The sequence below is a fragment of the Oncorhynchus masou genome, chromosome 32 (genome assembly GCF_036934945.1).
Source record: "Oncorhynchus masou masou isolate Uvic2021 chromosome 32, UVic_Omas_1.1, whole genome shotgun sequence".
NCBI lineage: Eukaryota > Metazoa > Chordata > Actinopteri > Salmoniformes > Salmonidae > Oncorhynchus > Oncorhynchus masou.
Window position 1 is genome coordinate 33,450,572 of NC_088243.1, and position 13,033 is coordinate 33,463,604.

The window sequence follows — 13,033 nt, forward strand, 5'->3', positions numbered from 1 at the left end:
CCCGCACATTGGCTAACCGGGCTATCTGCATTGTGTCGTGCCACCCACCAACCCCTCTTTTACGCTACTGCTACTCTCTGTTCATCACACATGCATAGTCTCGTTAACCATATCTACATGTACATGCTACCTCAATCAGCCTGACTAACCGGTGTCTGTATGTAGCCTCGCTACTTTTATAGCCTCACTACTATTGTTCACATAACACCTTTTTTGCACTATTGGTTAGAGCCTGTAAGTAAGCATTTCACTGTAAGGTCTACCTGTTGTATTCGGCGCACGTGACAAATAAACTTTGATTTGCATCACTTGCTTTCCAGTAAAATTGCAAAATCACAACCTCTCAGACTATATCACTCAACCATTAGGGATATACACAAATCCAATGATTTACAAATATCTCAATGGATCCACCTTTGATTGGTTTTGTAGTGCCTATGAATGAATGTCAAATCCTCAACTAGTCTACTGTTATATAATCACCAGATCCCAAGGTGAGTAATTTCTTCGTCCTCGTGGGATGGGGAGTGTTGTGCTGGCAGACATTTTGGCTACACTGTAGACGTGTCACAGACACTGGCTGTGTAAATGCACTAGATTATATAACCTGTTCTGTTAAATATGCAAAACACATTCATTAAAAATGTTAGTATTTATTTTTTGAAAATACAGCAAAAAAATGTGCTTCCTTAGAGTTGAGACAAACTTTTCGAATGGCTTTAATTCAGAAGTATAACCTTTTACAATAAATATTTACATTCAATGAGACACACCAAAACCAAGAATTAAACAGAAAAAGAAAAACAGACAAATTCCACTCAAACTGCAGGAATGGTGGACTTTAATTGTCCTAATATGGTAGGCTTGTAACTCCTAAGTGGTTTTCAAGTAAGGATAGTTGGAGGTTTGGTTAAATGGAAATAAACATGACATCAGAATGACTAAATCCTGTGACTTCCTGTCCCATAATAGAAAACAATTGGTTGATTCTTATCAATACATGTATTTTCTATTCCACTCTGCAAACATCAAGATCTGTTTAGGATACCTACTGCAATACACTGGTAGGACCCATCCCTTTGCCACTGTTACGACAACTGGCGAAACATAAGGATTGACAAATAAGGACAAGGCTGTTTGTACACCAAGCAACTGAAGTACAAGTCAGGCAATCCCTTCTTTTAACTGTTGTTGTTCATGTAACTTTAAATTATATTAAAACAGCATACTTTATTCAGAATAACATTTCCATCCATGACTAGTGTATTTGCAATAATCATGTAACACACAAAGGTAGCGGGCAAGGCACCAGGTTTATGTAGGACATGATGTGAATGATAAGGCACCACTTGAGCAAGGCTTTCCAACTATTTTGATTTCTTCATTTATAAGCGAGGTACTTGACTTACATCAAATAATGGAACGCACACAGTTCTTACAACCATTTTTATCTACAGCTAAACAAAATATATTACACCTCGGTGGCGCAGGTGTGTGTTGCCTTAGTAATGCCTTTTAGCCTTGTCTGTAGGAATCACTCGTGACATCCCTCTTCTAGGCCTTTGTGGAGCCAGGTTCACAGTTTGCAGGTGGCCTGGGCCACTTTCGAGCTTGTCTTTCTGTTCAGGGAACAACAGATAAAAGCTCCAGCATCCATCAGCTTTGGCAGGTCCACTCCCTGAGATAGAGGGAGAGGAAGGACAGAGTCAGACACAAACAGGGAACTCATTGTGTGCACTGACTAGTTTAAAAAAAGAACTGGTTCTCCTACAGATCAAAACGCTTTGTGTCGAAGTAAACACTGATGACAATGATGCTGTCAATACAGAGGAAGTAGAACACTATCTCGTAACAGTTTGCCAGATTCCATTGAACTGAGGGAGGAAGTGAAAGTGGGAGACCGGTAAAAAGAGGGAAGAGGAGAATTCTCACTGTCTGAATGCCAAGTCCGTGCAGCATGTACACCACATCTTCTGTGGCCACATTGCCAGAAGCCCCTTGTGCATATGGACACCCGCCAAGGCCAGCCACTGACGAGTCCACAACACTGATGCCCATCTGCAAAAAGCAAACAGCATCTTCATCAAATGCATGCCAATAGAATTCCAGTACTATTCATACAGCAATCAGAGTCCTCTATATTGCACTCAGCTTCAGAGTCGATATTCACATCATAACAAGGAATTCCCCTCAACCACGCCCAGAAATTGGGGTAAACATACCCCCATTGTAAAAGAGCCAACTTCGTCGTAGATTTTTTTGTTATATGTTGTTCAATGTACAGTACATGTAACCAGGTTTTTTAAAATTCTGAACTATAGTTTGCAATGCTCCCACGTAGGGAAATAGAGCCTTCGAGAAGAGCCCAGTGGCTTCAGGCTATTCGGGTTGGGAGAGTAGGAAATGTGGGGACCCGGTGTCCAAGTAGGCTACACGTTACTACCGGTTAAAAGTTAAAAAACACCTACTCATTCGAGGGTTTTTATTAATTTTTTACTATTTTCTACATTGTAGAATAATAGGGAAGACATCAAAACTATGAAATAACACAATGTAATAAATAATAAATAATGTAGTAACCAAAAAATTGTTAAACAAATCTAAATATATTTTTTATTTGAGATTCTTCAAAGTAGCCACCCTTTGCCTTGATGACAGCTTTGCACACTTGGGTTTCTCTCAACCAGCTTCATGAGGTAGTCACCTGGAATGCATTTCAATTAACAGGTGTCCCTTTATAATTTGTGGAATTTCTGTCCTTCTAAATGCGTTTGAGTCAATCAGTTGTGTTGTGACAAGGTAGGGCTTGTATACAGAAGATAGCCCTATTTAGTAAAAGACCACGTCCATATTATGGCAAGGACAGATCAAATAAGCAAAGAGAAACGACAGTCCAACATTTCATTAAGACATGAAGGTCAGTCTATACGGAACATTTCAAGAATTTTGAACGTTTCTTCAAGTGCTGTTGTAAAAACCATCAAGCACTCTGATGAAACTGGCTCTCATGAGGACCTCCACGGGAATGGCAGACCCAGAGTTACCTCTGCTGCAGAGGATAAGTTCATTAGAGTTACCAGTCTCAGAAATTCCAGGCCAAATAAATGCTTCAGAGTTAAAATAACAGACACATCAACTGTTCAGAGGAGACTGTGTGAATCAGGCCTTCATGGTCGAATTGCTGCAAAGAAACCACTACAAAAGGACACCAATAAGAAGAGACTTGCTTGGCCCAAGAAACACGAGCAATGGATATTAGACTGGTGGAAATTTGTCCTTTGGTCTGGAGTCCAAAGTGGAGATTTTTGATCCAACCGCTGTGTCTTTGTGAGACGTGATGTGTGTGAACGGATGATCTCCGCATGTGTATTTCCCACCGTAAAGCATGGAGGTGGTGTTATGGTGTGAGGGTGCTTTACTGGTGACACGGTCTGTGATTTATTTAGTATTCAAAGCACGCTTAACAAGCATGGCTACCACAGCGATACGCCATCCCATCTGGTTTGGGCTTAGTTTAATTTATTTTTCAATATGACAATGACACAACACACCTCCAGGCTGTATAAAGGCTGTTTTACTAAGGAGTGTGAGAGTGCTGCATCAGATGACCTAGCCTCCACAATCCCTCCGACCTCAACCAAATGGTGATGGTTTGGGATGAGTCTGACCGCAGAGTGAAGGAAAAGCAGCCAACAAGTGCTCAGCATTTGTGGGACACCTTCAAGACTGTTGGAAAAGCATTCCAGGTGAAGCTGGTTGAGAGAAGGCCAAGAGTGTGCAAAGCTGTCATCGAGGCAAAGGGTGATTACGCATTAAGGAAAGAAAGAAATTCCACAAATTAACTTAAGGCACACCTGTTAATTGAAATACATTCCAGGTGACTACCTCATGTAGCTGGTTGAGAGAATGCCAAGAGTGTGCAAAGCTGTCAAGGCAAAGGGTGGCTACTTTGAAGAATCTCAAATATAAAATATATTTTGATTTAACAATTCTTTGCTTACTACATTATTCCATGTGTTATTTCATAGTTTTGATGTCATAACACCAGTTATGTTTTTGTTCACTCATACTCAAAGGCCATCTCTTCCCCCTACTCCCTCTCTCTCTCTTCTATAGATGGCTGGAGGTAAAGAACACTCCAGAATTTGACTTGAGATCTCAACCAACAGTTTTCAACCGAAAAGGGTTTCTCACACCATCCTCCATCTTAACTTCTGTCAGAGAGGTAGATTGTGAGTCAGCTTCCCAATGAACTGGGCATTCCTCCAGGGCCTCCTCAGTGGGGTGAACAAGTACTCCACGGCATTCGGCCGTGTGTGGCTGTCCGTTGTCTTCCTCTTTAGGGTCATGGTGTTTGTCGTGGCAGCAGAGAAGGTGTGGGGGGATGAGCAGAAGGACTTCCAGTGCAACACGGCCCAGCCTGGCTGCCATAATGTCTGTTACGACCACTTCTTCCCTGTGTCCCACATCCGCCTATGGGCCCTGCAGCTCATCTTTGTCACCTGTCCCTCCTTCATGGTGGTGATGCACGTGGCCTACAGAGATGAACGTGAGCGCAAACACACGCTCAAATATGGCGAGGGCTGTCGGAAACTGCACACCTGTTAATTGAAATACATTCCAGGTGACTACCGCATGTAGCTGGTTGAGAGAATGCCAAGAGTGTGCAAAGCTGTCATGATGGCAAATGGTGGCTATTTGAAGAATCTCAAATATAAAATATATTTTGATTTGTTTAACAATTTTTTGGTTACTACATTATTCCATGTGTTATTTCATAGTTGTGATGTCGTCACTATTATTCTACATTGTAGAAATTAGCAAAAATAAAGAAAAACCCTTGAATGAATAGGTGTTCTAAAACTTTTGACCGGTAGTGTAGCTATGTGTGTGGAAAACATTTAATCACAGGTAAGACATTTAACTTGTGTCGTCTAACTCTACTCACTCTTGTAGCTGTATCATCTATTTGTTTGTGTTGTTGGTCTTGGCTAGCTTAATATTCTTGTTGGTAGCAAGCTAGCACCTGCGTAGCTGCGAGCGCCATCATTAAAAGGGGCATAAGAGAAGCCCTACAACATTACATTTTTGTAAGATGTGAGAATGCTCTAGAGCAGGCAATGTTGAAAAGTCATCTTTAGACATGTTGAACCTTTCTTAAATGTAGTTTTGCAATTGACTAAAACAAGCGGAAAACAAGAAAATTACATTTGAAAAAAGTCATGTTTTTTTGCTGGGAGCACTGGTTGGTATCCCCATAGGCGAGTGGGGCCGCAATGTTCTATCTAATGCCAACCGGGACTATACAGTACCTGCAGGGCAATGAGAATGTTGGCCAGGGCCTGACCGTAGGTGTCATGGCAGTGGACTGCCAGAGCGTTGACGGGCACCTCCCTGCTCACCGCCTGCAGCATCTCAGTCATGCCACCTGGGGTACCCACACCTATGGTGTCACCCAGAGATATCTCATAGCAACCCATGGAGTACAGACGCTTGGCTACCTGCATTAAAGAGTTACAAGTGAAATCCTCAAGCAGTTTTAAAGCTCTATAACAATGTTCAATTAAATCTATTTGGAGGATAATGACATTTATAAGGGAAGATGAGATATTTCTCAGTGAAAAGGGAAAGAATGCTAGGCTTTGTCTGAGCCAGAGGAACTCACCTGAGCCACTTTATCTGGTGACACCTTGCCCTCATATGGGCATCCCAGCACACATGACACATACCTGAGGAAACAGAGCATGGACATAAGAGGAATGTGACCAACCCTAAAGAATGTGACCAACCCTACAGATGTTCTCCATTGACAATCACTGCTCCTCATTTTCCACCTCAGCTTCTTTGTCCGTCTGTCAGTCCGTCTTACCCTCTGACTGGCACGCCGGCCTCTTTGGCTGCTTTGGTGACGACCTCAAAGCGCTGCAGGCTCTCATCCACAGAGCAGTTTATGTTCTTCTTACTGAACAGCTCCGAGGCTGCACCAAATATGGCCACCTCTGCAGCTCCTGCATTCACCTGGGAAAACAAACAGCAACATACTTGCTCGATACCTACATTATACAATAGGACACTGACTTTACAACAGTGTATGATGACGCTTGATGGAATTCATTAGTTATTCTAACTTCTCGCTTTTAAGTAATTTGTGTATAGATATGATATTGAGGTGACATAAGCAGAGTGCCATGGAGCCCAGGTAGGAAATTACAGCTGCCAGGAATCCCTTGAGGTTGGGGGTCAGAACGGGGTAGGACACACCTGGCCTTCTGTGGATCCCCATCATCACCTCCACCTGGTCTGCCATCTGCCAACCAGGGGGGAAAAGACACCAAAGATTATGGATAAATGAAGATGTCCCACTCAGGCCATTTACCATTTAAAATAAATTGTAAGTTCTGTCTGCTTAACGGGGTAGCTCTCCCATAGACACCAATGCATTAACAGCTGGGTCTGATCTGCTTAGTTCATTGACTGTATATGAACTCGAAGAAATGAAGGAGTGTGATGTCTCACTTCCTCTTCCGTCTCTGAGGACACATCACAAACTATGCAATGGAGTCTTCGCTAAGTCCCGGCACCCTTGGTTATTGTTACAACCTTGGACAACATTTTTCTGGGAAGTCAAATACATCCACTGGCAAAATCCCCTCACAATGATCTCAAACGGTGTTTCTAATACACAATTAAACACACTATTTTGTATTTATTAAGGATCCCCACTCTTCCTAGGGTCCAGCAACATTAAGGCGGTTATTTACAATTTGAAATATTACACGACATTACATTTCATAACACTTTACCCAATACATTTAGTGTGTTCCCTCAGGGCCACTTGCAAATCAGGAAACTCTTAGGGTATGTTGTGGAGAACGGTCATTACAATTGCTTCATGGGAACCTGGTAAAATGTTTGTAGTAAAGCAAACCACTGAATGGCTCTGAATCCACTGTAAGCATGCAATCAAAGCTATAAAACACATTTGGAACTAACAGCAGATGGGAGTTGTATTCATAACAACTTGGCTAAACATACATTTTGAGAAAACAAGTTATATTAAGTGGCTAGCGTTAGCAACATTTGGTGGTCAATGAGACTGAGAGCTAGCTAACCAGCTGAGCTAGCAAACTATGTAACAAAAGTATAATTTAGGAGTCGAAAAATACTCCAACAGGCTCTGCATTTCAAGAATCACAGTGGCAAGTACTCCTGGTGCACTGCTCAATTAACCATTTACACATTCATTTAAAAGAAAAATCTCAGTTTTCATGCAATTTAAACGTGAGCTTGGCTCAGGTTAGCTAGCTAAGTTATATTCATAATATAGCGAACTCATCTGCTGTCGATATCAGGATATGATCTGAGTGCACTAGTTACAGTGCCTCCAGAATGTATTCATACCCCTTGACCTATTCCACAATGTTGTGTTGTAGCCTGAATTCAAAATTGATAAGTCTTCTACACACAATACCCCATAATAACAAAGTAAAAACATGTTATTCAAAATGTTTGCTAAATGTACTGAAAATAAAATACAGAAATATATAATTTACATAAGTATTCACACCTGAGTCAATACATCGTAGAAGCAACTTTGGCAGCGATTACAGCTTTGAGTTGTTTTGGCTATGTCTGTATCACATTTGCACATCTGGATTTAGGTATTTTCTCCCATTCTTCCTTGCAGATTTTTTCAAGCTCTGTTAAGTTAGATGGGAAGCAGCGGTGAACAATATTCAAGTCTTTCCATGGGATTAGCACCATAGCATGCTGCCACCACCATGCTTCACGGCAGGGATGGTGTTTGACAGGTGATGAGATGTGCCTGGTTCTCCAGACATAGTGCTTTGCATTCAGGCCAAAAGCGTAAAACTTTTGTCTCATCAGACCAGAATATTTCATCTTATTCTCGCAGTCTTTCACATGCCATTTAGCAAATTTCAGGCATGCTGTCATGTGCCTTTTTCTCAGGAGTGGCTTCCATCTGGCCACTCTCCCATAAAGCCCAGATTGGTGAAGTGAGGTAGAGACTGTTGTACTTCCGCCAGTAGTTGCATATTCAGAGTAGTTGCATATTTATTCAATTTCCTAATGATGGAGACCACTGTGCTCTTTGACATCTTCAACACTATAAACTTCCCCAGATATGTGCCTCAACACAATTATATTGCAGAGATCTACAGACAGTTCCTTGGACTTCAGGGTGTAGCTTCTGCTCTGACATGCACTGTCATCAGTTTCTTTCTAAATCATGTCCAAACAATTGAAATGGCCACAGGTGGACTCCAAGTTGTAGGGACCTCTCAAGGATGATCAAAATAAATTGAATGCACCTGAACTCAATTTGGAGTGTCATAGTAAAAGGGGTGTGAATATGTTGTGGAGCTCTGTCAGGAGCTCCCTCGGGGCAGTCCCGTTAGTTCTCTTACATATTGCTTACACAGACAAGTTATATATGCATGATTTACATTATTCATTATTTACTTTTGGTTCATGCATGTGACCAACCAATACCACATGAGGCTTCTTTTCCAAGCGGAGAACTTGAAACGGATATACCCATTTATGTTCTCAAAACAATGTGCTGGGTGTACTGCCAAATTGCTTATACTAATAGTGAGGATTCCTCCGGAGCCGGATCAATCAGTCACTTGCATGAACCCAGTCAAAATGGTTATTAGAAAAGCACAAACATAACATTTTCCTTCACAATGTAAATTATATATTCCTGTATTTCATTTTCAATAAATTTGAAAATATGTTTCTCACTGTCATTATGGGGTATTGTGAGTAGATAGGTGTGAGAGAAAAAAAATATTTAAAACATTTTTAATTCAGGCTATAACAACATGTGGAATAAGTCAAGGGGTATGAATACTTTCTGAAGGCATTGAAGCTCGAAAAGTGGTTAGTAGCTTTGAGTGCGTGCTGGCAGTGCATTTAGACCCGTCCAGTGGTTAGGCACACTTCAAACTTCATTTTACCAGGTTCCTGTGAAGCAATTGTAACAACAGTCTACCACAACACACATAAGAGTCTCTTGAACAGAAAGAGTTTAATAATGTTTCATCAGTATATTCTATAAAGGAAAAATGGGTGTCAAATGAAGCCTTACAGTTTCCTCTGTAATATAAGCAGTATTTTGATTTCAATAATTTTCTTACAAATAATCAATATTGAAAAATATACAGTGGGGCAAAAAGTATTTAGTCAGCCACCAACTGTGCAAGTTCTCCCACTTAAAAATATGAGAGAGGCCTATAATTTTCATCATAGGTACACTTCAACTATGACAGACAAAATTAGAAAAAAAATCCTGAAAATCACATTGTAGGATTTTTAATGAATTTATTTGCAAATTATGGTGGAAAATAAGTATTTGGTCACCTACAAACATGCAAGATTTCTGGCTCTCACAGACCTGTAACTTCTTCTTTAAGAGGCTCCTCTGTCCTTCACTCGTTACCTGTATTAATGGCACCTGTTTGAACTTGTTATCAGTATAAAATACACCTGTCCACAACCTCAAACAGTCACACTCCAAACTCCACTATGGCCAAGACCAAAGAGCTGTCAAAGGACACCAGAAACAAAATTGTAGACCTGCACCAGGCTGGGAAGACTGAATCTGCAATAGGTAAGCAGCTTGGTTTGAAGAAATCAACTGTGGGAGCAATTATTAGGAAATGGAAGACATTCAAGACCACTGATAATCTCCCTCGATCTGCGGCTCCACGCAAGATCTCACCCCGTGGGGTCAAAATGATCACAAGAACGGTGAGCAAAAATCCCAGAATCACACGGGGGGGACCTAGTGAATGACCTGCAGAGAGCTGGGACCAAATTAACAAAGCCTGCCATCAGTAACACACTACGCCGCCAGGGACTCAAATCCTGCAGTGCCAGACGTGTCCCCCTGCTTAAGCCAGTACATGTCCAGGCCCATCTGAAGTTTGCTAGAGAGCATTTGGATGATCCAGAAGAAGATTGGGAGAATGTCATATGGTCAGATGAAACCAAAATAGAACTTTTTGGTAAAAACTCAACTCGTCGTCTTTGGAGGACAAAGAATGCTGAGTTGCATCCAAAGAACACCATACCTACTGTGAAGCATGGGGGTGGAAACATCATGCTTTGGGGCTGTTTTTCTGCAAAGGGACCAGGACGACTGATCCGTGTAAAGGAAAGAATGAATGGGGCCATTTATCGTGAGATTTTGAGTGAAAACCTCCTTCCATCAGCAAGGGCATTGAAGATGAAACGTGGCTGGGTCTTTCAGCATGACAATGATCCCAAACACACCGCCCGGGCAACGAAGGGGTGGCTTTGTAAGAAGCATTTCAAGGTCCTGGAGTGGCCTAGCCAGTCCCCAGATCTCAGCCCCATAGAAAATCTTTGGAGTTGAAAGTCCGTGTTGCCCAGCATGGAGGAATGGGCCAAAATAACAAAGGGTATATAACAAAGTATTGAGATAACAAAAGTTTATTGACCAAATACTTATTTTTCACCATAATTTGCAAATAAATTCATTTAAAAAATCCTACAATGTGATTTTCTGGATTTTTTTTCCTCATTTTGTCTGTCATAGTTGAAGTGTACCTATGATGAAAATTACAGGCCTATCATCTTTTTAAGTGGGAGAACTTGCCCAATTGGTGGCTGACTAAATACTTTTTGCCCCACTGTAAACATGAATATTGAAAATATTTGATTTGTCTAAATTCTCAATACATTGAACATAATCTACTGTACAGGCATATCAAAGTTCTAGAGTGGGATCTCTGCTAGTTTGAGTTATGTTCCAATTTGTAAGCATTTCCAACAGAGTGAATGTAAAAATGGATCAAAATTGGTCACCCTCTGCTGGTTATTTGCAGGGTGTGCAATGATACAATCCAACAGCATACCACCCTGCATCCCACTGCTGGCTTGTCTCTGAAGCTAAGTAGGGTTTGTCCTTCTTAGACCAGATGCTCCTGGATGTAGTGTTGGAGGGCCAGTAGGAGTCACACTTTCCTCTGGTCTAAAAAAAATATCCCAATATCCCAGAGCAGTGATTGGGGACATTGCCTTGTGTAGGGTGCCATCTTTCAGACGGGACATTAACTGGTGTCCGGACTCTCTGTGCTCACAAAAGATCTCATGGCACGTAAGAGCAGGGGTGTTAACCCTGGTGTACTGGCTAAATTCCCCAATCCGGCCCTCATGGTCACCTAATCATCCCCAGCTTACCATTGGCTCATGCATCACCCTCCTCTCCCCTGTAACTATTCCCCGGGTCGTTGCTGTAAATGAGCATGAGTTCTCAGTCAACTTACCAGGTAAAAAAAGTTATTTAAATAAAAATTTAATACAAGTAAAAGAGGGGTTAGTGATTGCCAACTATGCCAATTTCTCTGTAGAAAAATGGGCAATAACTCTAAAACTACCTGAGATTCCACTCTGGAACTTTGTTATGCCCGTAGAGTATATTATGTTCAACAATATATTGATATAACAATAGACATGTTTTATATTTTCTATAATTATGTTTATATTTTTCAATATTCATATATGAATGTAATACAATTGTTATTGAAATCAAAATACTACCCATTCTACAGAGGAAGTAGTAAAGCTTCATATGAAACACATTTTTCCTCTGTAGCACATACAGATTAAACATTATGGAGTCCTGGGTAAGGCCAAAATGTAAAATGTTCTAACTTCAATGAATTATGTCTCTATTAAAATACAAATCTCAAATATGTCAACAATCATTCCAAAGGACCCTTCTATGGCATTCAATTTAGTTAAAATCCCCCAAATCACTCTAGTAAACTCACCTGTGGAACCCATTTCGGGGAGACAAAGCTCGTGGCTTCGATGACAGAAAGACCTGCCTCTGAGAGCATGTCAATCAGGTGAATCTTAACTTCAGAAGGAACGACAGTCTGACAGGGCCAACAGGAGAGAGACAGGAGTTATGACAATAACCGGTGGCTTTTGACCCAGTTCCCCATAATTGGAAGGACTAACTTTTTCCTCATGAGTTTCAGTGACACGCCCACCCACTCAATCCAATGGACCGCCAAAAATATGTAATTCACTGGTGGACTGATTTAAAAGTATCAAATCTTAATAAAGTGAAATATTACCTTCTCATTTTGCAGGCCATCCCTGGGTCCCACTTCCACTATCTTTACCCTCTCTGGGAGAGTTTTCCCTGCAGACGCGCCATCCTGAACCTGTCAAACAGAGCGTTGTGAGGCAGTGCACGTAACGTTAGTTAAAAGCAACACACACAAGAACCACACACGCTCAGATTAAGGCAAACCATATCGCATTATGGCTATGACATTGACGGTTATACCAAAATATAGTATCACACACATTTTAAAAGCGGCCTTTATGTCAATTCTAACAAAAACAGCTAGCCAACCTAGTATCAATGATACTGGTACTGTAGTCGCTAGCTAGCAAACGTAGGCTAACAACAGGCGCTTGTGTTTATTAAAGGGCACTCATTTGTAATCAAATGTAGCTAGTCAAAAAAGCAAGCCACTGCATTGAGGAGACATTGAAAAAGAAAGCATATGGACTTACTAATTTTGCCACTGCTACTGGACGACTCAAGGATAAACATTGAAGACCCATTCTAGAACCAAAACAGCTTCTGTTGACAAATCTCATGACAGCCGCCATTTTAGTCCAACATTAGCATGAGCGTTAACGTCAATTTCTTCTTCTTCTTCTTCTTCTTCTTCTTCTTCTTCTTCTTCTTCTTTGGTATCATGGCGTTCGCACATTTTGTTTGTGCATGCTGCCACCTACTGTACGGTAGCGTGTGTTCAATCACGTTACATTTGTGATACAAAAATTAAAATGAAGCGAAAGAAAATACAAAATTGCACCACCAACCAACCCTGCACCTATATACCACAATATAATAAAAATCCGTCTCGAAATATCTTATAACTCTTCTGCAGTCAAATATCGTACACCCAGGTACTTCTCTGCAGCTGCCACCTACACTCATTAAAAACCCACTGCC

General features: G+C 41.1%; 1 protein-coding gene across 1 annotated transcript; it reads right to left on the minus strand.

The window, feature by feature from the left end:
• Positions 1-703: 703 nt before the first annotated feature.
• Positions 704-12,743, minus strand: LOC135525982 (hydroxymethylglutaryl-CoA lyase, mitochondrial-like). Its single transcript, XM_064953971.1, has 9 exons — positions 12,586-12,743; positions 12,138-12,227; positions 11,826-11,933; positions 6,212-6,307; positions 5,870-6,018; positions 5,666-5,729; positions 5,313-5,501; positions 1,933-2,058; positions 704-1,678 (listed from the first exon to the last, which is right to left on the minus strand). The coding sequence occupies exons 1-9, from the start codon at positions 12,682-12,684 to the stop codon at positions 1,577-1,579; spliced, it is 1,023 nt and encodes a 340-aa protein (XP_064810043.1). The 5' UTR covers positions 12,685-12,743; the 3' UTR covers positions 704-1,576.
• Between the last annotated feature and the right edge of the window lie 290 nt (positions 12,744-13,033).